Here is a 27811-nt window from a genome sequence, read left to right on the forward strand (position 1 = left end):
CGTGACGTCACCCATAAGTTTCTGAAGAGCATTTTTGAAGCCTAAAGTGGGCGGAGCCAGCTGACGCCATTTTGTCAGCTTTCGTCATTTCGTCACTCTCAGATAAACGAAAATGTGCAGCGAGGCGGATTAACTGAGGTGATGTGACGCTAACAGACAGCAGACAAACGGCTAGTAGTGACATCAGCGGCAATCCACCTGTCACTCAAGTGGCCACGCCCTTAATTATGCAGAACTTTAAAGCTTAATATAATTTAAACGGATGAATTATTTTAAAAAATCATATAGACCAAACCAATTTTTGTACGAACTGTAAACATCTTTTTTTCTGCTGTAAAGTTGGCCATTTTAACATGGAGGTCTATGGGATTGAGTCTCTTTTGCAGCCGGTCTCTAGTGGCCAGCCGATGAATTGCAGTTTAAGTCACTTCCGTGTTGGATTTAAGAGAGAGACAGGAAGGTTGCCGCTTGGATGCTATTCAACTTCCAAGAAACCTATATTAATATTATTAATAACCTATATATAAAATTGTATCATTTATTTCACATCATCATGCCTTCAAATGGCACATAAAAACAAAACTATTTGTGATTGCTTGCTTCAATTAGACAAATGGGCTGTTCTTTATTTCAAATTTCTTTATTGGATTTTTCTGCATGGAAAATCAAATCAACAGTTAATAACACTGATTTTATGAAATTATCATTCCACACTGTTATTACCCCAATAAGAACCTCCCTCAAATCAACAACCTACAGCTTCCAATAAGAAAAGAAAAGAAAAACAACAACACAATATTGATCAAATGGGCTGTTCTTGCGCTCAGTCAGAATATGCCAACTTCCATACTATATAGTAGGTGAAAAAAAGTATGTGAGCCGAGAAGTATGACCGAATTCATAGTATTCATAGAACAGTAGGCAAAAATTACCCGGATGACCTACTACTTCCAGCGAGATTCTGAAGTGTGCATCTGGTGGACAGTTTAATATCCCTTGAGGCCACAGGAGAGGATTTGTGAATGACAGTGATAGGTCACATGACAACATGGTGGATGCAGTACTTCCATCGGGTGTAAAGAGTACTTGAAAACCATACTAGAGTAAAAGTACTGAGACCTTACAACGAAAATGACTCCATTAGAAGTCACCAATTTCAATACAATTTGAGTAAAAGTCTTAGAGTATCTAATTTTAACAGTACCTAAGTATTTTAATCATAATGAACGTAGGCTCAAAGATCAACTAGTCCCAAGATACATGCTAGTGAAAAACAAGAAACAGTTGATTTGTAAGGAGAGCGATCACATTTATTTTCTAAAATCGAAATAAAACTGAATACCTCAATATTGCAATTAATCAAGGTCTATCAAGGTCACATCTACAAACACTAATGTCTCAGTTAAGCTCAAGTGCTCAAAAAGAGCATAAGTAAACCAATATCCTTCAGAAAAGTCTCTTCAATATAGTGGATAAATAAAATAATGTTAAGTAAAAATGTAATAATCAAAGTCTTCTTGCACTGGATGTGCTGGTTTCGGCCTCATCATGACCTCATCATGACCTCATCATGGCCTCATCATGATCTCATCATGGCCTCATCATGGCCTCATCATGGCCTCATCATGGCCCTATCATGGCCCTCATCATGGCCTCATCATGGCCCTCATCATGGCCTCATCATGGCCTCATCATGGCCTCATCATGGCCCTCATCATGGCCTCATCATGGCCTCATCATGGCCTCATCATGACCTCATCATGGCCTCATCATGACCTCATCATGGCCTCATCATGGCCTCATCATGGCCCTCATCATGGCCTCATCATGGCCTCATCATGACCTCATCTCCGTAATCAAACACCTGCGATTGAGCAACTACCCGCTAATGCACTCGTGTAAAGTAGCCTTGTTGACAAGTTTGGGTGAGTATAAGGGCAAAACACACAAGATATAGTCTCTTAATGCCCTTAGACGGCGATATCACGTCTTTATAGCAGAAATAAACTGCTGCAGAAAAAGTGAAGTGCCGTGCAAAATGAAACGAGTTACTCTCTTCACAAATGTATTGGAGTAAAAAGTACATTTACTTATTCAAAAATGTACTCAAGTAAAGAGTAAAAATTGCTATATATCTTTGATACTCAGTAAAACTACAAAGTACAGCCAAAAAGATGCTTAAGTACAGCAAATAATTACATTTACTCAAATACTTTACATCACTGACGTCTAGATTACATTCATACGTGTAGAGCATACTTTTCAACGGTTGCAAGGTAAGTGTACAACCAAGTCTACTAAACAATATGAGATTTTGGATGCAGCGTTGGTTAAAACAAACTGCAATGTGGACCTTAAACTCAGAACATTGCCCATGTAAGATGATATGTCAGTAAATCTTTCCTGACTCCAGGGAAAATCTATTTCCAGTTTTGACAAGTGGACTCAACCGTTGACTTCACTACCAATCCTTTATTTATGTCAGAATATATTCTCCATAATGCGCTCTTGAAGCAGTGCAGAACATACAGATGCATTCCTGCCCGCACAACATGAGCATTCTTCATAGAGGGACTTTTATTATACGGCCACAAAACTGTAGAACAGCTCTGAAACAAGCAGCCAATAGTGGACACAAAAGCTTTCCAGACACTTTCATCCATGCAGCAACACACATAATGACCAGCAACATATCATGCAAACATCTATGTGTGTTGGCTTTCATTAGCAAACATGCCTGTGACTGGCGTCTGCTGTATGATGAAGAACAGGGTTCTGGAGAGCTCGGCCCACGGGGTCGTTACACAGATCGATTCATGCGGGCGAGAAACACCATCGCTGAGGCACCAAAGGCCAAGAGATGAAAAACAAACATGCGACGCCGGCCTGTTCCTGCTCCTGCTCATTAATGTGTGTTTACACCCTCCACATCCAATCAGACTGTGTTCATTCACACGGTGTCGGCCAGTGCCGCTACATGCCGATATATTGACTGATGTGAAGGCCTGGGAAAGATGGAGTGATGCAACTGAAAGACTAGAGTCTTCAAGGAAGCCATGATGAAAGAATGCAAGAGACAGAGAGAAAAAGAGGAGGAAAGTCATGTGACACTAAAGTCTGGAGCAATGATGCTGAAAATTCAGCTTTGCATCAGAGGAATAAAATACATTTAAAGGGGAACTTGGGAACTCTAGCCATTTCTTTACTGATTTTCACTTTTGTTGTCGCGTGTTTTCTCGACGAGCTCCCCTACAGCTGTGGGCCGTATATTTCACAACACTGTCGTAAAAAAATCTCACTTGCGGCCCCTCCCCCCCCTTTCTACCGCTGCTCATGTGCATCTGTTATTATTTTATCGTGCGGGCCAATTTTATCGTGTGGAGCTACGTCTACCGAGGGGTAATACATCATACACAGTATCATAGAACATTGTGTTTATGTCGAATTGCCGTAAAGAAGTTAGTGTTTCTCGCTCGTTCTCGCTTCTCACGAGACTTCCTATTTCCAACTTACCGGGACGTTAGTCCCCATGTGCAAGGTTGGTTTTCAGCCTGGGAACACTGGGGGGAGCGGGGAAACTCACCATTCTCACCAGAACAGGTTATTTAACCATCCAAATGATTTCTAAACGGTTTTATTAAGTTGAAATAGTTGGCAAGTTCCCCTTTAAAAAAATTTTTTCAAATAGTAAACTATGGAAGCTTGTTTTCGCCACAGAATAAAAGAGGTAATTGTGACTTTTTATCTCAGAATTACATGATATAAAGTCGCAATTGCGAGTTATAAAGTCAGAATTGTGAGATATTAAGTCGCAATTGCGTTTTATAAAGTCAGAATTGCGTGATATAAAGTCACAATTGTGATATAAAGTCGCAATTGCATGTTATAAAGTCAGAATTGTGAGATATTAAGTCGCAATTGCGTTTTATAAAGTCAGAATTACATGATATAAAGTCGCAATTGCGAGTTATAAAGTCAGAATTGCGTGATATAAAGTCACAATTGTGATATAAAGTCGCAATTGCATGTTATAAAGTCAGAATTGTGAGATATTAAGTCGCAATTGCGTTTTATAAAGTCAGAATTGCGTGATATAAAGTCAGAATTACATGATATAAAGTCGCAATTGCATGTTATAAAGTCAGAATTGCATGTTAAGTCAGAATTGCGTGATATAAAGTCGCAATTGCATGTTATCAAGTCAAAATTGCGTTTTATAAAGTCAGAATTGCGAGATATAAAGTCAGAATTGCGAGATATAAAGTCAGAATTGTGAGATATAAAGTCAGAAGTGCATGTTATTAAGTCAGAATTGTGAGATATAAAGTCAGAATTGCGAGATGTAAACTCGCAGATAAAAAACATAAAAAGTCGCAATAAAAAGTCGCAATTATCTTTTAAAATGTTTTATTCTGTGGTGGAAACAAGCTTCCATAGAAAACACTTATTTGAAATTGTAATAATATTTCACAATGCTGGACTATGGCACTATTTTCTTGTAGATACAGCCAAAGAAAACATTATTTTCCTGTTATCTCTGTAAAGCTGCTTAAAACAATTTGTATTGTAAAAAGGGCTTTATAGATAAAGGTGACTTGACTTGACAACAGAACTGTTTTTGCAGTATTTCTGATCGAGCAAAATAAAGCAGAAGAGACTTCTTTCAAAAACAACAAAAAAAATACCAAAAGTGTGTGTACGAAATGCTATTGTTTTGGTAGGACTAGCTTTTTGCAGTGTGGTTGTGTTCAGGGTGTTCGTGGGAAATGCAAAAGCTGGACAAACATGCAAAATTGCTTTTGAAATGTTGTGCAATGGCTGAGTGAGAGAAGATGAGGATCAAATCAATATTGCCGACTCTGAGGAGCCTGGGAATCACAGTTGTGTGATTGACACCTCACAGAATTAAACTTTGGTGGATCCATCATGCTCATGTGTTTTTTGTTCTGTGTCTGCACACCAGTTGCACGCTCACACCTTCCCATCAGCAAAACAGAACAGAGACTAAACGCTCAACTTCACATCAGTGGCATGAAAAGCTAAACTTAAATTGAATTTTGCACAGAATGTGGATCAAACTGATTAAAAAGACCTAAATATCATTTAAACACCTCTGATTTACTAATGCATTCATATGCATAATGCTCATGTCAGCAAATGCACACTTTAAATAGAAAACGTTGATGCAACAGTTAAATAATTAAATATATAAAAGACAAAAATTCACTCATATGATATTTGTAGTGTTTTTGTAGCTCATCTCATCCTGCAGTTTTTCTGCTCACTCATTATTTCAAGAATGTGTTTGCATTGCACATGTTTTTCCTCTCCTGGCAATAGACAATCAAGTCTCTGTTTCCCATTAAAATATCATATTTGCCAGTGAAATACAGAAGAGATTTTAATCTGAGCTCTCGGTTACGGTTCACCTCACCTCGTCAATCTTGGGTGTTTTTCTCTTTCATCATAATTGATTTTTTAATGTTGCAGATCACAAAATGTGAGTTTGCAGAAATGTCACATCTGAAACAAAGTGTAATCTTGCACTGTTTTTCTGTTGATTAATGTTCAAAGAATCACGGCGTGACAACACATTGGCTGTAATAATCAGGAGAAGCATGAGCGACGTCTCGCGCATCCAAAAGCTCTTAAACCTCCGGTGTTTGTCAGTCTAATTCTGGCTCTGAACACAGAAAGTTTAGCAGTTCTGGCGGCGTCTCAAGATTTGCCTCGGTGAAGCTCAAGGTGAATCTGTTGGGTTTATGTTCAAGTATCAAATAAATATTTAAAGCACAACATGACTGAAGTTTTGCTTGACAACTGATAACAGGTTCTAACCTTCCAGACGCAAAATTACAAGACAAAACAAAGGCTGACTGGTGATTTGTATGATTAATCAAGTGATGTTCAATGCAGAGCTCCTCCTCTCTGGATGTAATGGGCGGAGCTTGACCTAGTCCAGCTCCGCCTCTGAAAACCTAATGGGTGGAGTTAAGTTTAGAGATGGGGTTATGGGTAGTGTTAGGGTGTGGTTGGACCATCTAGCTCATCCAGGAAACCATCCAAAACACCCTAGAAACTGTCTAGCAACTCCCCGGTAACCACCCAAAACACTCTAGTAACCGCTTAACAACATCCTGGCAAGCATCCAAAACACCCTAGTAAGCACCTAGCAACACCCTGTTAACTACCCAGAACACCCTAGTAACGACTTAGCAACATCCTGACAATCATCCAAAAAACACCCTAGAAACTATCTAGCAACTCCACGGTAACCACCCAGAACACTCTAGTGATCGCTTAACAACATCCTAGCAACCATCCAAAACACCCTAGAAACCACTTAGCAACACCCTGCTCACCGCCCAGAACTTTCTAGCAACCATCTACTGTACCAATGCCCTGGTGACTGCCCAGAAAACTGAAACCACTTAGCAATGCCCTGGTAACCACCAAGAACACTATAGCAACCGCTTAACAGCATCCTGACAACCATCCAAAACACCCTAGAAAGCACCTAGCAACACCCTGTTAACTACCTAGAACACCCTAGTAATGACTTGGCAACATCCTGACAATAATCCAAAACACCTTAGAAACTATCTAGCAACTCCCCGGAAACCACCCAGAACACTCTAGTGACCGCTTAACAACATCCTAGCAACCATCCAAAACACCCTAGAAACCACTTAGCAACACCCTGCTCACCACCCAGAACTTTCTAGCAACCATCTACTGTACCAATGCCCTGGTGACTGCCAAGAAAACTGAAACCACTTAGCAATGCCCTGGTAACCACCTAGAACACTATAGCAACCGCTTAGAAACATCCTGGCAACCACCTAAAACATACAGAAAATCACTTAATAACACCCTGGTAACCAATTAGAACACCCTAGAAACCACCTACCAATTCCCTGGTAACCACCCAGACCACCCTATTAAATGCTTAGCAACATCTTGGCAACCTTCCAAAACACCATAGAAACCACTTAGCAACACCCTGGTAACTGCCCAGAACACACTAGAAGCTACTTAGCACAATGAAAGTCTCTTTTTGACCGAGAGGATAATTTCTAAAAGTAAATAGTCCATTATAATGGTCACAACACCCCAGTTCTAACATAAAAGGTTTTTTGATGTTTGTTGTGAGCAACAATCATAAAAGACAACAAACATGGCATAGTGTAAAGCTGAAGCAGTTAATGTGTGTGTTAATAGGGACAGTTCATTCTGAATCCATCCATCTGAGTACGTTCAACCCCCTTCTGTTCTGTCCATACTGTGCTGCAAGTGGGCCAGAGATTAAAATAACTCAAGAACACTGCAAAATAATATTCTCAGTGGCCTGTTTAAATCACAACCATCGCAATCGGCAAGGTTACAATGTTATCTTTAGCAATGCATGTGTACAGTATGTGTTTACTTACTGTGAAGATCTTATTGTGGTTGTCCAATGTCGTCCGTCTCTGGCAGGCATATGGAGACACAGCAGACTCTGGTTTGTCTGACGGATGTGCACAAGACCTGTGATCCACAGCAGGATTCTGCTCATAAACAGAGAAAGAGACACTCAGAAATCAATCGACATTAGACCGATATACCGGTAAACATCTTGCAATCTGAGAAAACCATTTCACAAAGCCTCTCAACATAAAATGTCTAAACTCACTCTGTCATACTTACTTTTATTAGTGGCGTCTGCTAAAACAATTGCTTATGCTTTTCTGAAAGAAAAACATGGACTTACAATGAAGGAGGGGCCCTAGCAACCACACAGAAGACCCCAGCAATTGCTTAGCAACCACCATAGCAACCACCCAAAATACCCTAGCAACCACATCACATTTTAGCAACCACCTAGAATACCCCAGCAATTGCTTAGCAACCACCCAAAATACCCTAGCAACCACATCACATTTTAGCACCCACCTATAATACCCCAGCGACTTACAATGAAGGACGGACGCTAGCAGCAACCACCCAGAACACCCTAGCTAGCAACTGCATAGCAACACCCTAGCAACCACATAGCATCCTAGCAACCACCTAGAATAGCCAAGAAACTTACAATGAAGGAGGGACCCTAGCAACCAGCCAGAACAACCAAGCAATTGCATAGCAACACTCTAGCAACCACCCAACATAACCTAGCAACCACATAGCATCCTAGCAACCACCTAGAATACCCCAGCAACTGTGTAACAATGCCCTAGTAACCACCCAGAACACCTTAGAAACTGCACAGCAACCACCCAGAATACCCCCAGCAACTGTGTAACAATTCCCCCTAGTAACCACCCAGAACACCTTAGAAACTGCACAGCAACCACCCAGAATACCCCAGCAACTGTGTAACAATGCCCTAGTAAACACCCAGAACAGCTTAGAAACTGCATAGCAACCACCCAGAATACCCCAGCAACTGTGTAACAATACCCTAGTAACCACCCAGAACACCTTAGAAACTGCATAGCAACCACCCAGAATACCCCAGCAACTGTGTAACAATGCCCTAGTAACCACCCAGAACACCTTAGAAACTGCATAGCAACCACTCAGAATTCCCCAGTAACTGTGTAACAATACCCTAGTAACCACCCAGAACACCTTAGAAACTGCATAGCAACCACCCAGAATACCCCAGCAACTGTGTAACAATACCCTAGTAACCACCCAGAACAACCAAGCAATTGCATAGCAACACTCTAGCAACCACCCAACATAACCTAGCAACCACATAGCATCCTAGCAACCACCTAGAATACCCCAGCAACTGTGTAACAATGCCCTAGTAACCACCCAGAACACCTTAGAAACTGCACAGCAACCACCCAGAATACCCCAGCAACTGTGTAACAATGCCCTAGTAACCACCCAGAACACCTTAGAAACTGCATAGCAACCACTCAGAATTCCCCAGTAACTGTGTAACAATACTCTAGTAACCACCCAGAACACCTTAGAAACTGCATAGCAAACACCCAGAATACCCCAGCAACTGTGTAACAATGCCCTAGTAACCACCCAGAACACCTTAGAAACTGCATAGCAACCACTCAGAATTCCCCAGCAACTGTGTAACAATGCCCTAGTAACCACCCAGAACACCTTAGAAACTGCATAGCAACCACCCAGAATACCCCAGCAACTGTGTAACAATGCCCTAGTAAACACCCAGAACAGCTTAGAAACTGCATAGCAACCACCCAGAATTCCCCAGCAACTGTGTAACAATACCCTAGTAACCACCCAGAACACCTTAGAAACTGCATAGCAACCACCCAGAATACCCCAGCAACTGTGTAACAATGCCCTAGTAACCACCCAGAACACCTTAGAAACTGCACAGCAACCACCCAGAATACCCCAGCAACTGTGTAACAATGCCCTAGTAACCACCCAGAACACCTTAGAAACTGCATAGCAACCACCCAGAATACCCCAGCAACTGTGTAACAATGCCCTAGTAACCACCCAGAACACCTTAGAAACTGCACAGCAACCACCCAGAATACCCCAGCAACTGTGTAACAATACCCTAGTAACCACCCAGAACAGCTTAGAAACTGCATAGCAACCACCCAGAATACCCCAGCAACTGTGTAACAATGCCCTAGTAACCACCCAGAACACCTTAGAAACTGCATAGCAACCACTCAGAATTCCCCAGTAACTGTGTAACAATACTCTAGTAACCACCCAGAACACCTTAGAAACTGCATAGCAACCACCCAGAATACCCCAGCAACTGTGTAACAATGCCCTAGTAACCACCCAGAACACCTTAGAAACTGCATAGCAACCACTCAGAATTCCCCAGCAACTGTGTAACAATGCCCTAGTAAACACCCAGAACAGCTTAGAAACTGCATAGCAACCACCCAGAATTCCCCAGCAACTGTGTAACAATACCCTAGTAACCACCCAGAACACCTTAGAAACTGCATAGCAACCACCCAGAATACCCCAGCAACTGTGTAACAATGCCCTAGTAACCACCCAGAACACCTTAGAAACTGCACAGCAACCACCCAGAATACCCCAGCAACTGTGTAACAATGCCCTAGTAACCACCCAGAACACCTTAGAAACTGCATAGCAACCACCCAGAATACCCCAGCAACTGTGTAACAATACCCTAGTAACCACCCAGAACACCTTAGAAACTGCACAGCAACCACCCAGAATACCCCAGCAACTGTGTAACAATACCCTAATAACCACCCAGAACACCCTAAAAATGACATAGTAATACACAAGCAACCACCCAAAACACCCCAGCTAACACCCTAGCAACCACTCAATATACAGTACCCTAGCAACCACCTACAACATCTTTACATCACGGTGAAATCTTTTGCAGGGGTAAAGAGTCACATTATCTTCAGAACATGTGAAAGTCTCGCTATGCCTGACATTAGCTCAACAACGCTGGAGCGTTTATCTCATCACACAGGAGTCAGGGGAACAGCAAGATTACACCCGTCATCTAGAAGACAGGAAGCATCAGAATCAATTACAGCTTTATGATTTACAATTACAGCCATAAAGGACACAGTAGGTCCAGTTTATCCCAGATAAATTGCTATTTCATTTAGACCTTGAAATATTCAACTCTTTTCTGGTTTCAAAAGGATTACAGCTGTAATGTCAGCGCTCCTGGGAATAATTGCTCAAAGCGATGGAAGTCTGTACCCATGAAAATTACCTGCGCAATCATCTCGGCACATTGTGATAATGGCCGATTCAGAGATGCAGGGGAAGTGAATGCTAACATGCTGTTCTGACCAGGAGCTATTTTAGAGGCGTCGTGTTTCTGAATGAAAAGAGGCCTGATATCTTCTCTCCCCTCGAGCAAAAACATCAAGCGCTCAGAAGTGAGAAAAATCACTGCCATTTATTTGCCGTCAGGGGCATCACCTCCTTCACAAGCATAAAAAGTCTGAATATAATGCCTGCATTATGTCTATTTCAGGGCAAATATGAAACTGGGCTCTTTTTTCCATTAAGTTATGATAGTTAAAGGCACTTTTGAAATTAATTTCCCTTCCCATGACAGCAGACCTCGCTGCGGGTCTCTGACTTCAGATGCCTTTTCACTTCCACTCAGAAGAAAAAAAGAAAAAAAAACATTAACTTTTAATGTCTAAAAAAATTACAATTCAAACCATCTTTAGGAATTTTAGGTGAAACATCTGAGAAAAAGCAAATACGTAATTTTCCTCTATGTCTCCTGATCTATAATAGAGCAATGCTGAGAAATAACATTCACTATCATGCAACAAATGAATAGTTCAGCCATGAAACTCTATTCACGTTCGGATTGGTTTATCAAACGTAATGTTCCCAGCCAATCGATGTCAAGTATTCATTATAATGTCCCTATATAACCTCGACGCATCAAACGAATGCACTATCGCTACAAAATGGCTGAAAAGCTCAATTCAAATTTCTTTCATAAATATTAGCAAAATTTTAATTATATATTCGAATTATAAAGGCAATACTATGTTAGAGGAAAAAAGTACTGTATTGTCTCCTATGCCCACAAGAGGGCGCAAGCGAGTGCAATAAGCAAATATAAATCAAATCAAGCATCGCATCTTTTATTGAAATGAAATGACATGCACTTTTTTAAGTGCATTAACTTTTGAAACAATTGTTCTTAAATAAAATATAATTTCCTTAATGTGAATGCAAGGAAAATTAGGTAACAAAAGGGCATAAAACTGTGTAAGGGTAAAACACAGCATAATGTACTACATTATCATCAAATAAACTGCCATTCAGAAACAATCCACTTTCAACACATCTACATATTGTTCGTCACCAGACAGTCAACTTGATCTGCGCTGAAGTAAACGCACACTCATCTCTGATCGATGTGCATGTTTGGCCAAGTATGTTGTTGCATGATTATTGCCTTCAGCTGCAATGTTAATGAATCAATCCGTGTTTTTGAAACGGTTTATGAATGATTCAACGACTCAGTCACTCGTTAAGACAATGATCTGCCGCCGCCTACTGGCAGTTTTAGGACGCGTTTACACGACAATGATACGCTTAAAACGGATACGTTTTTCCTTTGAGTTTTCCGCGTTCAGACATTGTCAAAACGATCCCCGTTCACACGGATCCGCGAAAACGACTGAAAACGCTGTATTCTGCTGCCAGGCCACTAGATGGCGATCAAACACTATAGACTGAACACGTAATACGCATGTGCATGACGTCATCGTGTTCAGAGATTCACGTTTTAGTTGTTTACACGGAGAACGCTTTCAAAAACGTGCATTTTGAAGCAGGTTTTCAAAAGTCTGTGTTTTCAGGCACACAAAACGCCGTTATCGTGTAAAAGAACAGCCAAAACGCATAAAAAGTTTAGTTACACTTTATTTTAAGGTGTCATTGTTACAGTGCAATTATATATTTAAGTACTGAGTAATATTAAGCATCCACATGTACTTACTATAGGGTTAGGGTTTGGTTGAGGGTTAGTTGCATGTAATTATGCATAATTTACTGTTATTACTACGGTAAGTACATGTAACATATGAAACAAGGACACCGTAAAATAAAGTGTTACCAAAAGTTTTACTTGTTTAGTTAAAAAAACAGCCCCTTAGTATCATTTAATTTTAGCTTCGAGGCTGTTTTCATTTATTGTAACAATAGTTCCGGTTAAAGAGATAGAATATGTTTATAAATAGACTATTAAAAGTGAAATATGATATAGCATTGTTAAATATAACGGGGATAATAAAGTAATGCCTTTTTTCTTTTTTCTCAGACTTTTTTCTTTCTTTCTTTTGTACCGTTTTTTTTGTTTTGTTTTTGTCTGAGGATAGACTTTCCCTCAACATGGCGAAACAATGGATTGAAACTAGCGCAGGTGAGAGAAGCGTCTGCTGCGGGTTAATGACCAACACTTGAACAGGTGAGCTGTGTCCGCTCAGGTTAATGAGATCACAGCCTGAACACTGGCGGGTTCGGGTTCACATCCCTCCTGATTGGGCCTCGCCTTCTTCTCCAAGTGCATGACTGATAGCGAAACAGATGTCTCTGAGGACACACACACACACATATTTCACTCTTCCATGATCATCCCATCCGTCTAGACGGCAGCAAGAGGCGTATTTATCTGAATTTCCTACAATCATTACAAGTCAGTGGGTGTAATCGCTGTAGGAGAGAAAGAGAACAGACTGAAATAGACAAATTCTTCTGAACCGGTGCATTTTAGCATTTCTGCACCTTCTGCATCATTAAATGAATAGTTCGCAGCCGGAGTGTTGTTATTGTTAAAGTTCCCCTGTAGTCAATAATTTTATTCCTTAAAACTCATATTTGATCCCCAAAATGACATATTTTAAATGTTTTTCCTTGAAAAACAATTATTCATGCCTTTAAATATCTTGACTGTAACTCGACACCCTTGCCTCATTTAGTATACGCGGCTCTATGAATATGCAAATGAGCCCCGCCTCCACTCACTCACTCAGCTCAGAGATCCACTGGTTGACGATCACACGTTGATCTGATTGGTTACAAGGTAGTTTGTGACGTCAGAAACACCAGCGATTTCAAAGCGTGTTTTTGAGACTGTCTTTGGTTCACTGAAGTTTTAAGGAGAAAATACTCAGCAATGCTGTCGACTTATGAACTTACACATGGCTTGTCTTAAAGGGATAGTTCACTTTGAAATAAATTTTTGGTATGTTTTAGCTTACCTCAAGGGCATCCAAGATGTTGGTGTCTTTTTTTCCGCCGTAGTTTCAATTTTGATATTTTTAGGTCAAACCGTTCTTGTCTGTCAGTCATATAATGCAGGTCTATGGTCACTGTCTCAAAGAGCATGCACAGAGTCCAAATTAAAACAATTCCCCATCGTCCAAATTAAACAATTCCCCATCGTAAGTACACATTGATGGCCTAAGACACGAAACGAGCGGTTTGTGTGAGAAAACGAACAGTATTTATATCGTTTTTACCTCTTGAACACAGCCACGTCCAAGTGATCTGAGAGCGCGGGCGGGTATATATATATACACTAGATGTCGCATTGGCTACGGTTTCGCAGTAACCAATGCGACATCTTGCGACATCTAGTGTATATCTATACCCGCTCGCGCTCTCAGATCACTCGGACATGGGTGTGTTCAAGAGGTAAAAACGATATAAATACTGTTCGTTTTCTCACACAAACCTCTTGGATGCCCTTGAGGTAAGCTAAAACATACCAAAATTTTATTTCAAAGTGAACTATCCCTTTAAAGCATATTAAAAACATGCATATTAAAGCATTTTATTAAAACTAAAATACAGTTCAAACAGTAGATCATGGCGCTTGCAACAGCAAGGTCATGGGTTTGATTCCCAAGGAATGCATGAACTGACTAAATGTATAGCTTAAAGGTACAATATGTAAGAATTTTGCATTAAAATATCCCAAAATGTCAAGGCCAGTGTTATATATTTTGTTAAGTTGATTACTTACAATATCCCACATTTTTTCAACTATTTTTAAATAATGAGAAAATTGCGATTTTAACCAAGGAAACGGGGCGTTAGAGCAGGGGGGAGCTGGGAGTCGCCAGTCAATTGCGTCATATCCGCGTTACCCTCGGTTTCCGCTCGTACTGCGTGGAGTCCTGGACAAATGCGGAAGTTGTAGTTGTAGCGTCTATCAAGCAACAAACGTTAGCTTGTTTCGTGCAGTCGTTATGGTACACAATTATTCTTTACCGATTGCAGCTGGTTCTGTCGACAAAGCATGCTTAATTTTATATTAAAATGTAGCATTCGGTAATAGTTATGTTTATGCAAGGAAAGTATTATTGCTTTAGATTTGTGTTTAGTTTATTGACATTGTTTATCACGTCTGTGTTTATGGCCATGTAAATAAATATAGCATGTGTTATACATAAAGATTAATCAGTATTTTGGCAAATGATGTGGGCATGTTCGAATGTACTTTTACAACAATTGTTTAGAACACGTAAAACTGCGCAGCGTTATCACAACAATGAATTCGACATACAGTAATATCTATGATAACCAATGTAGTAGGCTATTAAACCTTACTTTTCTTGCGGTTAATTCATTTTGATAAAATAAAAGTCTGATGAGGTTCAAGAGCCAGGAAGGAAGAAGACAGGGGTCGGCGTGACTGGGACTCATACTTTATTAAAATAAAGCAAAACAAACAAAAGTCGCGCACAACACGCTTTCACCGTGGCAACCGCGACGGCTCAAAAAAATTTAAAAATGAAAGCTCGGATCCACCGGATTTCTTTCTCTGCGTCCAATTTTCTCTTCAGTCTCTGATTCCAGCACGCGGCTTATAAGCGGTCTCTCCACACCGATCACTGCAATAAGACACAGGTGTGCGTCATTTGCACTTGACCTACTTGTGGACGCTCGTCTCTTCTCTCTCCCATCACAGACCGCGCTGAACCACGCCCCCCTCGCCACAAAAAGCATGTCATTAAATGCAACATTTATAAATATAGAACTTAACCTCATCCATGAACATGATTTTTCGATTCCCGTCTGACTGATTTACATCCACGGTGGAGTTTAAAACGACAGTTCCCATCATTCCACGCTCCTTCACATCGTCATCAAGCTACGCCGTTGTTGTTGTTTGGAATGTAGCGCCCTCTAGTGGCAAAAAAATCTTGCATATTGTACCTTTAAATGCAATGAAAGTTGCAAAGCATCTGTCAAATGCATAAATGTAAACAATAACAATAATAACACCAAAAATCTGATCAACTTACAGTCTGTGCAAACCAGTTCCTTTGCCAAAACAAGTAATTGCTTGTCGTGCTGCAGGAGGAACCCTAGCAACCTCCCAGAACAACCTAGCAACTGCATAGCAACACCTTAGCAACACCCAGGGTAAAAAATAAATAACATAGTAATGCACAAGCAACCACCCAATGTCACAAACTACCTTGTAACCAATCAGATCAATGTGTGATCGTCAACCAGTGGATCTCTACGAGAAAACGTTTAAATATGTCATTTTGGTGATCAAAGATGAGTTTTAAGGGCCAAAATGATTGATAGTTAGAGCATATGCCAAATGCATAAATGTAATTAGTAACACTAGTTCACACCAAAAATGAAAAATGTTCTCACCCTTGTCAAAGACTCCCTTGTTTTCCATCCAAAAGAAATGGATGGTGATTTATTCTGCCAAAGACTAAAAAAACTACCATAAAACTGTGAACAATGTCGCTACATACTCCAAATCTGATTGCTTGCATGACAAAAAGCCCCAAGATTAAGCCAATCACTGATAATCTCTTCTCAAATCTCACTTATAGTCGTGTTATTTTCCATCTGACACACAAGAATCAATGGTGTTCAGTGTCAAACTGTCAATGCCATCAAACCTGCTGTGATCCACCATTATTCTCCACACAAAGCCCCACATCACTTCATCACACACGGAATATATACTTTTTTGACATTCAATGTGGAAAACAGTTGCACGAAGATTTTGCATGCAAATTTCTTCACAGAAATACTAGCCTGGAATGGCACGACAGAAGTCTCACTATTCATTTAATGTCTTCTGCATCATTACCCGACTCTTATATTCGTATCAATCAAAGCCGCTTCGATGCTAAACGCCTCAATCAATGCCGGCTAAAAGCAAACAAGACATTTTCTGGTCTGCAGCTCTAAACCGGCTATAAGAGGCAAACTCAAGATCACAGTCATACGTCCTTTCGGGCACGGTTAGCGGCGACGCAAGATGGACAACTTCTGCTCGTCTGAGTCCCCACTGAGGAGGAGGAGAGGAAAGATTAATGGAGTTTCTCCAACAGGCAGCATATTTCTTTATGTGGGACACATATGCTGTGGAAGCGCCCACGGCGTTGTCCAGGGGTGGAGAATCAGTCTTCAACGTCAGTTAGCGAAGCGCTACGAGGCCCGGTGTCGCTCTGATGCCTCTATTTGGCGCTGTATTAAACATCACTCTGAGGCTGTCGGATTCGGGCTCTTTCGGTTTTATGAAATGTGCTTCTGCAACCAACACAACACGTGAAATGCAATGTCCTTTTACTATTATTTCCCAAAGTGGCTGTGAAGTTGCTTTCTATAGAAATGTAATTCAGGCGCATTCAAGCTCAGAGAACTGGTGAGAATGCTTTTTGGAGACAAAAGGACAATTTGGAGGTCAATATTCAGCATGCATGAGCGTTTGCTGGATGTCCTGAAACACTTTAGTTTAGTTTCATGTTCCCTGCTCTTGAATTTTAACCTTAAGTTCTAATAAAGATATGCTTATGTCTCCATTGTTTTAGATGTACAGTGTCGCCTCATGTCAGAAATGCTCTTGGGCTCACAGCGCCACCCAGTGCTCGAGGACTGAATCACCCCCCCCAAAAAATAGAATTTAAGATCTAAGGGACTTGTTTGCACATGAAACTGCTATAAAAAAAACTGAAAACTTGCAACGTTCTTTAGAAACTACAAATTTGAAACATGTTGCATCCTAAACTGTAAAATTAAGATTTAAACAACCTTACAGTTCAAATAATTTGACAAAAATAAAGTTTCATCAAGTTACACACCTCATATTTCATCTTAATAAATGGTTAAAAAGGCGACAAATTACACCAAATATGATAAGAATTCTATGAAATAAGTATGAATATCACTTATCCAGTAAATATATATATTGTTTTAAAGACATTTAGATATTTCTACGGGACAAAAATTCAAGAATACTGACTTTAAAAAAGTCAGCTGACTTATGAATTTGCACATGGTTTGTCTTAAAGCATATTAAAAACACCACATAGACATATAAACTACATTAAAAGCTGGATTTTCAGCACAGGGGGACTTTAAGGGTATAGGGGGCGATTTTAGACACAGACCTTGTTTTGCCCTCCAGGTGGGCGTGTCTATAAGGGTGTGACGTCATATGGAGGCGCCCTTTTTTTTTTTTGCCAATCAGAAAAGCTTTCGGCATGTGACTCATGTTGCCAGGGAAGAAAATTGAAGGAAAGCTTATTTGTATATTGGAATATTCTTGATCACTCGAACGTCACTTCACTGTGCTTTTGGTTAAAATTGGTTATTTACCAATGACATTTGACATAAATGACATTTATGCATTTGGCAGACGCTTTTATCCAAAGCGACTTGCATTGCGTTATCCTATACATTTATACATAGGTATGTTCAATCCCCTGGGATCGAACCCACAACCTTGCATTGTTAACGCAATGCGTTTACCACTGAGCTACAGGAAAGCTCATTATTTATTAATTTAAGAATATATTATGATATATTATTTATTTAAACTGTAAAGGTAAAGCATAAATTAAAATGATTGTGAAGTGAAGCGGGAGGAGAATGTATAAGTGCGTCAGGTTTCTCAACAAGAAAGACTTCAGCGTAGGAAACATCTGTGTGTCCTCGCTCATAACTCCTCGTTCCTCGATTGAGATGTCCTTCAAAATGGCTGAGCTCACTGCAAAAATGCTTTTCTTACTTAGTATTTTTGTCTTGTTTCCAGTCCATATATCTAAAAATTCGTAAATCAAGATGCATTTACTAGATGAGTAAAATGCCATAATGTTATATTATATATTGGCAAAATGCCAATATTATGTCTTGTTTTCCGGGGGAATTAATAAAAATTAAGTGCGTTTTTGCTTAAAACAAGCTAAAAGATCTGCCAATGGGGTGAGAAAAATAATCTTAATTCAAACAAGAAACCAGATTAATTCCCCCCGAAAACAAGAGATAATATCTTATGGTATTTTACTACTTAAAGGTGCATTGTGTAATATTTAGGAGGAGATGTTGACAGAAACGCAATATCATATGTTTTCAGTGGTGAATAAAGACCTTACTTGGTATATGATAATCCACAGAAGAATACTGACCGTCATCGGGGAATCTCAGAGTCAAAATAAGATACACCGGTGTTTTGCCAGATGAGAAGTTTATTTACTATTTTAATTAATTTTACTCTAATTTTATAACTGTATGATTTATCTCTTTTAATTCCATTTATAACTGTTTGAATTTTCCTTGCTTTTATTTTGTTATTATTTTTATTCCTCTCTATGTAAAGCACTTTGAATTGCCATGGTGTATTAAATGTGCTATATAAATAAACTTGCCTTGCTTTGCCCTACTTAAAGGAACACTCCACCGTTTTTTGAAACAGGGCTTATTCACCTTCTTTCCTACATTTAGATAGGTGGGCAAATGCATTTTTGTCTCAGTGCATGCATTGTTTTAGTTTGACAGGGTCGGCGCTAGCTTAGCTTAGCATAATGAATGGAATCCTTTGTTGCCAGCTAGCATGTCCTGAGTAAAAGTGATATAAAAAAAATAAAAAAAACCACCTAATTACTTCTTGTGGCCTGTATATTCACAACGAGTACAAATAGCGATGCAGATTAACACTAGGCGATTTCCTAGGCAGATATTGACTTATATATTAAGGACTATATTGGGGGGGAAGCACAGGCGAAGCACTGCTACTTGGGCGTGATATCTCTGCGTCCAAGTAGCAGTGCTTCGCCTGCGCTTCCCCCTAATATAGTCCCAAGTCGAAATCTGCATAGGAAATCGCCTACTGTTTTTATTAGCTTAGAATGAGGCATTTCTCTCTACACACACCGCGGGTCCGCTTACATCGACATGTTTGTACGGTGGCCCTAAACGGACAAACGCGTTTCTTCACTATGTTGTTCTTCGTGCAGAGAAGCTTCAGCTAAAGTCAGCGAATAAAACACTGACACAATGATGAACAAATAACAATAATATTCGCAATAACATATTGTTTTACTGAATAATTAAGTAAACCTAATTTATTAATTTATCTTTGTAAAGAAACCTCATTGCTGAACTGGCTACTCTCTGCTGTCTCAAGACGACGACATCACTTCCTGTCGGCCACCGTAACTTCTGTTGGTTGCAGTTCACAACCTCACCACTAGATGGCGCTAAATATTACACACCTTTAAGTAAATGACTTGGAAACAAGACAAAAATACTAAGTAAGAAAAGCATTTTTTGCAGTGTAGCTCGATCAGTTTTCAGGTCGTAGGACGGATGAGCGAGGAAACGCGAGGGATACTGAGATTAAGAAGCACCACATGTGTTCTCTGAAGTGCACTTACCTGTATGTAATGTCTCAGTTCCACAGGCACAGGCCGTCCAGCGCTCATGCTCTCAGTAAACCAGCTGATGTTCAGCACGTGTGTGTCTAGAGTCTCTCCGAACCCCTGCTCCTCCAGCCAGTTCCAGAGATCCTGCGCCGTGTTTCCCTCAGACACGACGTGAGTCACGTTCCCACTGAAAACACAAGACACACACCATTAGACACACATAATGAGTTTAAGAAGAAACCTCAGATTGTGTGGCTGTTTGCAAAGCACCTTAATCCACTTTCACATCTACTCTGCGATTGATTGATTGATTCTCTCACACACACACACACCCACATGCTTTTTTCATTTCTCTAGTGGTTGTCTGAGATCAAATTATAGTGTGTGAAATCAAATCAGGTGGACTTTCACACTGGGATCTGCATTAGGATGTGTGTATGTGACGTGTCTGATCAGAAGCACAGGTATAATAACACACACACACACACCGCTCAGTCAGTCCGAGCTTTCAGCACTTTGGTAAATTACTGTGTCTGTCAAAGCAGTCGCTAAACGAAATTACCCACATCGGGCATCGCTTGCAATCAGCAGCACATGTGGAAGAAGAATAGCAGAACACACACATATAACACACACCCAGAATACACACATAGAACACACACACACACACACACACACAGAGAGAACACACACTGTCACCGCGGCAGATGCTTGAAATTAGCCAGAGACGAGAGAGAGTTTGAGGGTCAATCGACCCGTGACGTGACCTGGGAAAATAATGTTCTGTTCATCATCAACCGGGAAATATATGGCTTGTTTGATGCACATTAAAAAAAAATCAATCTTTTATTGTTTGACTATTGTTGTGTATTATTTATACACTGTAAAAATGATATGATCAATAAGTTATGACAACACATGTTTTTACACAGCTTTAACTCATTAATGAGTCCAAATGAATGCTTCCAGCGACAATGAACAACATCTACTAATTAACGGAAAGGACATTGAAATCGTAGACGAATTCAAGTATCTTGGATCCTACATCATATCGACGGAGAAAGATGTCAAAAATCGTATCTCTCTTGCATGGGTTGTCTTTACTAAGTTAAAGAAGCTGCTCACCGCTCCACCACCCAAGCCAAATATAGAATTCAGGACTCGACTCTTTAATGTAACTTGTCTATCTGTGTTGCTTTATGGCTGCGAGACATGGGTTCTAACAAAGGCTCTAGAGGAAGAACTGGATGTGTTTGCGAGAAAGTGCTACCGAACCATGCTGGGAATTAGTCAAGCAGACGCCCATATGACAAACGAGGAACTCTACAGACTGACTAAACAACATCCAGTCAGCGCGACCATCCGCAAGCGACAGCTGGAGTTCGTAGGCCACTGTCTTCGCATGGAAGAAAATGAACCAGCTCACATCTACGCCATCTATCACTCAGAAGTCAGTGATAAGAACAAGCGAGGAGCACCTCGCCTAACCTTCAGACACAAAATCCGAAGCTACATCGACGAGTACAACAAAAGCCAAAAAGTCCGAAATCAAATAGCTCTCCCCGCAGCGAAGAGCAGTCAGTCACTCACCCATATCGAAAGGGAAGAGGAAACAAAAGTGATCATCAGCATCGCCAAGAATAGAGAATTGTGCTGTCGAGCTCCATACCAGGGGACCCGACCGATGATGATGATGATGAACTCATTAAAATATGTCAAGTCATTTTTTAAAGTCAGTTTAAATGTAATTTAAGTTGAAATGACTATCATAGTATTTAGTAATATTTTTGAATACGATTATTTATATTTTGAGTTTCGTTATAATTTTAGTAAAAGTTTCAGTATTTTTTTATATTTCTACTTTTGATTTAATACATTTTCATTTCAGTTTTAGTCATTTTAGTACTTCAACTCAAACTTGTGCATTTCATTTAATTTCCCCAAGACAACATTTCTAATATTCATCCAAGTTTAAGTAAGTTTTTCATCTAATATTTATATTTTATTTTCTCTTGATTTCAGTAATTCAGTTCATTTTTTTGTAGTTTTAGCTTTTCTTAGAAATAACAACACTGGTTTGACTAGAAAGCAGAGAAACGATACATCAGAAGAGTCACAAAAACAAATGAGTCCAACATATTTAATGATTTTTACAGTTTTCAGGTAAAATAATGGTGGTGTTTGTGTGCGCAAAACTCACTGGCAAAACGACGAGGTGGTTGCCAGGGCGTTGCTATGGCCAAAGTCAAATGAGCCCAAGTTTCGATGATAACCTGATCTGTACTTTTACAAAAACCCCTGTGATGATATCTGATGTTAATGCGATGGAAATCTGAAATTCATGCATGACATTCATGGTTTTTAAATATGTAAATTTGTCAGATATGATCTCGAAGCAAACCGCCTCAAAACCAGATGATTTTAACTGCTATCCACATTAATTTGTAATCTATAAAATATCTATGATACATATTTCTAAGATAGTCCAGGCGTTTTAAGCCAAAATGGGGGTCAACCGTGAACAAATTGCAACAGAATCAAACTCAACTGATTTTGTATCCTCAATATGTCCTGAGTAAGGAAAAAAAGCCCCGAAGAATCCCATTAGGGGAAAGTTCAGAAAAAGACCCAAATATATCCTATTCATACGCCTATTCATTATTTTTCTCACGTGAATAGGGTAAAAAATTGAACCTTTAGATATCACCATGAAAATTACTGAGTTGATTACTTATATCAAGACAAACAAAAAATGTATTACAAGTTTTTTGAAATTGTTTGTTAACATGGACAAACGGTGCATAATCTAATTACAGATGTGCTCATTTGCATAAATACCATAAATTGCATAAATGTCTTGTTGAATCTTGTTGACAAATAACAGTAAAATACTTAATGTGAAGGTCTGAATGGAACCCGTTTAGGCTACCCATGAGCATTAATACATAGAGGCAGGAAGAAGTACTTTAGAAACCAGCTACTACTACTACTACTCTAAAGGCCCGTTCACACCAAGCACGATAACTATAAAGATAACGATAAAGATATAATTCTAAAAATCGTTCTCCATATTAAAGAATAACAGAGTTCACACCACAACTATAACGATAAAGATATGAGGAACGATATCGTTGGGATCACTTTCAGAACGATTTTTTTTCCAGCTGTCCAACGATAAAACACTGACAGCCAATCAGAATCCATTCTAATTTAAAGGTCTCGTGCATTTAAAATGGCAGATGACATTGCAGAGAAGTTAATCGTCGAGGTACAAAAAAATCCTCCACTGTTTGACAAGTCAAACCCCCTTTTCAAGGATACGTTAAAAAAGATGGATATATGGAAAGCAATCGGTCGTATCCTGGAAATAAATGGTGAGAAGTAGGCTATTAACGATGAGATATTATGCAGTTTAGCATAGTGTAACAAAATTACCTCAGGTAGGCTATCCAGCGCTAGTTTTGACAACATTGCTGAAGTTGCAGTGAAAAAGGCGTTGTATACATAAAGGTGTTGACTAGGCGATGTTTTTATCCCATCATTGACAGCGCGGGCGCGCGCGTGCTTAGAATAAAAAGACCGTTATCGGTCGTTGGTGTGGATGCATATATAGTTATCTTTATCGTTATCTTTATAGTTATCGTGCTTGGTGTGAACGGGCCTTAAGAGTGGAGTATAAAGATTATAAGATCCAATGTGGTTCTATATAGAACTCTAGGGTTCATGATTTAATTTTAAAGAACACTATAAAAAAAATAAAAAAAAGGTTCAATATAAGATTTGAAATTATTGTATACCACTTTCATGTTTAACGAGTTATGTAATTAAAAAAAATGTTTTTTAAATGACAATTAAATCCATAAAATTAACCTATGACTGGAACCCCTGAAAAGTTCCTTATAGAACCTTTTCTTCTAAGAATGGACACATTTTCAGTGTTGGGAAAAGTTACTTTTAAAAGTAATGCGTTACAATATTGCGTTACTCCTTTTAAAAAAAGTAACTAATTATGTTAGTTACTCTTTACGTAAAATATTGCATTACATTAGCGTTCCTTTTTTAATTTTTTTTATAAAAAAAAAACTAAACAAAAAATAAAATCTTCCTCTTTTTTCATTCCTTCGAAAGGAATTTTATGAGAATCTCCTTGAGCAACCTCTGAGCAAGAACATTTTCCTCTTACATCAAACTCCACTGGAATCAAATCACGGCTTGATTTATTAAACAGCTTCAGTGATATCAATATAAAATCAGATGTGCATTATAAATGTTTTAACAGTTAATCTCCAGTCTTTCTCGTGCGCCCGTGTGTGCCGTCTCTCTCACGGCATGCTCTGCGTTCTGTGTAATACCCGGGGAATCTTTATAGGGCATTGTATTATGAGACTCTTACTGATATCAAACCCTCACTGGCTTATAAAATGTCAGTTTTCAGCTCATCATGATGCGTTTCCTGTGGTTGGTTGCAGACGCTCGAGCTCAAGCTGTGTTTCTGGGAATGGTGCCATCGCTCAGCTGGGAACGGCACGATACGCCACGGCAAACTGCTGGTGCTGTTATGCCCATCTACCCCAACAACTCCCACTGGTGCTCCTCCACCTGCACAAACTGGCACAAACTGGCACAAACTGGCACCAACAGCCCTGGATCACTTCTGACCGAGCAGACATCCAGAGAAGAATAACACACCACACTTCACGACTCAGGGTTATTATATTACACACTTTGATGTTGCACGAGTCATTTACTCCTTTCAGTGCAGAATAGCACTGGTCAAAAGTTTGGAATAATTCAGATTTTTAGAAAGAAGTCTCTTCTGCTCACCAACGCTGCGTTTATTTGATCAAAAATACAGTAAAATTGTGAAATATTATTATAATTTAAAACAGCCGTTTTCTATGTGAATATATAGTGAAGTGTAATTTATTCCTGTGATCAAAGCTGAATTTTGTCACATGATCCTTCAGAAATCATTCTAATATGATGATTTGATGCTCAAGAAACATTTATGATTATTATCAATGTTGAAAACGGTTCATATTTTTGTGGAAACATTTTATTTTTCAGGATTCTTTGATAAATAGACAGTTCAAAAGAACAGCATTTATTTGAAATGGAATCTTTTGTAACATTATAAATGTCTTTACTGTCTCTTTGGATCAGTTTCCACAAAAATATGAATCAGCACAACTGTTTTAAACATTATTAATAATCATAAATGTTCCTTGATCATCAAATCATCATATTAGAGTGATTTCTGAAGGATCATGTGACACTGAAGACTGGAGTAATGATCACAGGAATAAATTACACTTTAACATATATTCACATAGAAGACACTTATTTTAATACTTATGACCCTTTTCAGCAAATTAATGCAGCCTTGATGAGTCATTTCTTTCAAAAACATAAAAAAATCCAAAATATTCCAAACTTTTGCCTGACAGCGTAAGTTCGTCTATACTTGTAATGTCTGGTTTTTACTTGGAGTGACTGATTAATTATGCTAAATCAACAGTTACTGAGCTGCACAATGAGGTTTTAATAGATGCTTTCTGTGCTATTATTACAACATCATTTTCCACAGAACCTTCTGTCCCGAACCTCACGGAGACACCAGCTGCACTACTCATTATCCCTGTGATTTGCATAAAATTTTATGCAAATTAAAATATTACACAGTAAAAAATTGAACTTTTAACTGTTTGCCAGAGAGAGATGTACGTCACTCACTGTCCTTAAATAGGGAAATATTTCTACTGGGATAAACTAGGATCTGAGTGTTTGTTTGTTCCTTTAAATCCCACTCAGAGAAACACAGAAAGTGCCGACGACTGTTTCACACTTGGTTCATTGACTTCACTTACACAATCACGGTACGTTAGATTCGTCATGGTAAGACGCTTTTAATGCATTTGCACCAACACAGAACGACACTGACATGTGTCTGGAATTAATGCATTAATTAATTAATAAAACTTTAATTTTGCATTGCAAAGAATACTAGTTGAAATGACATTAGCGTCATCAATGCTCTTAACGTCCGCAACACGATTCCACACAACCTTTTCCAAGCACATTTGGATGGGGTTTCTTTACACGACTGCTTTTACAGCGTCCAAACAAACAAAACTCTTGGGTTCGCATCAAAAACTCTAGCGTGACAGAATTCTGATTTATTTATAAACTGAGCGGCGAGTTTAATCGTCACAATCCCAAGTTCTGTATGTGTGAAAAATGACCTGTTGGTTTGAGGCTTCACTGAGCTGTGATGCTCGACTCTGATGTATGGATAAGGTCACAGTCGCTGCGTCCCAATTCGCCAACTTACACTCTGCCCTTAAATATACACTGTTTTAGTGAAGAACTAGTACATACTTCTGAGTGTGTATTAGACAGGCAAGATTTGGGACAGACTACTTTGTCATAATTGCATTTAAACGGCCCTGTCAATCATCTTGTCACAGTTAAATTCCTCCACATTTAATTTAAGAGAGAAATGCAGCAACGCGTTAATCTGACAGTCGCCGGTCTTTCACTCCTCGTGTGTTTGCATAATGATGCATTTAAAAGTTAATGATCAAATGTGTCTTTCTAAAGTTCAAAATGCTGTTGCAGATGAAAAAATAAAAAATAATAAATGAAAAAATAATAAATAGAAAATTCTTGATGGTCATGATGACAATGCACTATTTAGGGCAATTCTACATTATGAAAAAAAAGTAAAAAAAAAATAGTAATACTGTAAATGGTTTTGATTAATATGACAATAGTGTTTAGACAGTAGAAAAGCAGTCAATAGTTTACTGATTTTAACACATTTTTAATACTGTGAAATCAGATTTTTATAAAAGTAAATGTAAATTTAAGAATAACTTTTTATTGTTAAATCATCATTGTATTGCATTGCATTATGTTTCAAAACTACGAAGCTTTGATCATAAAACTAAGCATTTAAATATCATCATACTAAGACGTATTATTGGTAGATATTGATATTTATATGCATTTTATGTCCTTATCTGCTTATACAGATGTCATTGATTTACATTACAAGCATCAGAATTACATTTTTCTTTTTGTCCACCATGTTTGTAGTTCTGTACTTTTTTTATTCGTGTTTGTAGTTCTAATCGAATCCTCGTCCAACGTGCAACATTAGCCGTTAGAGTGAGCACTGATCCGCACTTCCGGATTCCGAAAAGTAAACCATCCGGATAATCTTTGGATAAAAGATCCTTGTCACTCATTTCAACACACTCTGATTTGGGACACTCCAGGGGCCGTTTACACGACGCCGTTTTTAACTAAAAACGTAAAACTTTTTATGCGCTTTGGCCGTTCATTTACACGACAACGGCGTTTTGGGTTCCTGAAAACGCTAACGTTTGAAAACGGGTTTCCAAGTGTACGTTTTTGAAAGCGGCCTCCGTGTAAACAACTAAAACGTGAATCTCTGAACACGACGACGTCATGCACGTGCGTGTTACCTGTTCAGTCTATAGTGTTTGATCGCCATCTACTGGCCTGGCAGCAGAATACAGCGTTTTCAGTCGTTTTCGCGGATCGTTTTGATAATGGTGTCGCCTGTGCGCGGAAAACTCAAAGGAAAAACGTGTCCGTTTTAAGCATATCGTCGTCATGTAAACGTACCC

At 39.1% G+C, this 27811-nt stretch overlaps 1 protein-coding gene across 1 annotated transcript in view; it reads right to left on the reverse strand.

The window, feature by feature from the left end:
- Positions 1–27811, reverse strand: part of dntt (deoxynucleotidyltransferase, terminal) — a 146263-nt gene that overhangs the window by 112917 nt on the left and 5535 nt on the right. The window contains exons 4-5 of the mRNA XM_082153409.1: positions 20169–20343; positions 7431–7547 (exon numbers count right to left, since the gene is read on the reverse strand). Of these exons, the coding sequence (XP_082009535.1) occupies positions 7431–7547; positions 20169–20343 (292 nt within the window). The remainder of the gene's footprint in view (positions 1–7430; positions 7548–20168; positions 20344–27811) is intronic.

The sequence above is a fragment of the Leuciscus leuciscus genome, assembly GCF_965113295.1.
Source record: "Leuciscus leuciscus genome assembly, chromosome: 22".
Lineage (NCBI taxonomy): Eukaryota > Metazoa > Chordata > Actinopteri > Cypriniformes > Leuciscidae > Leuciscus > Leuciscus leuciscus.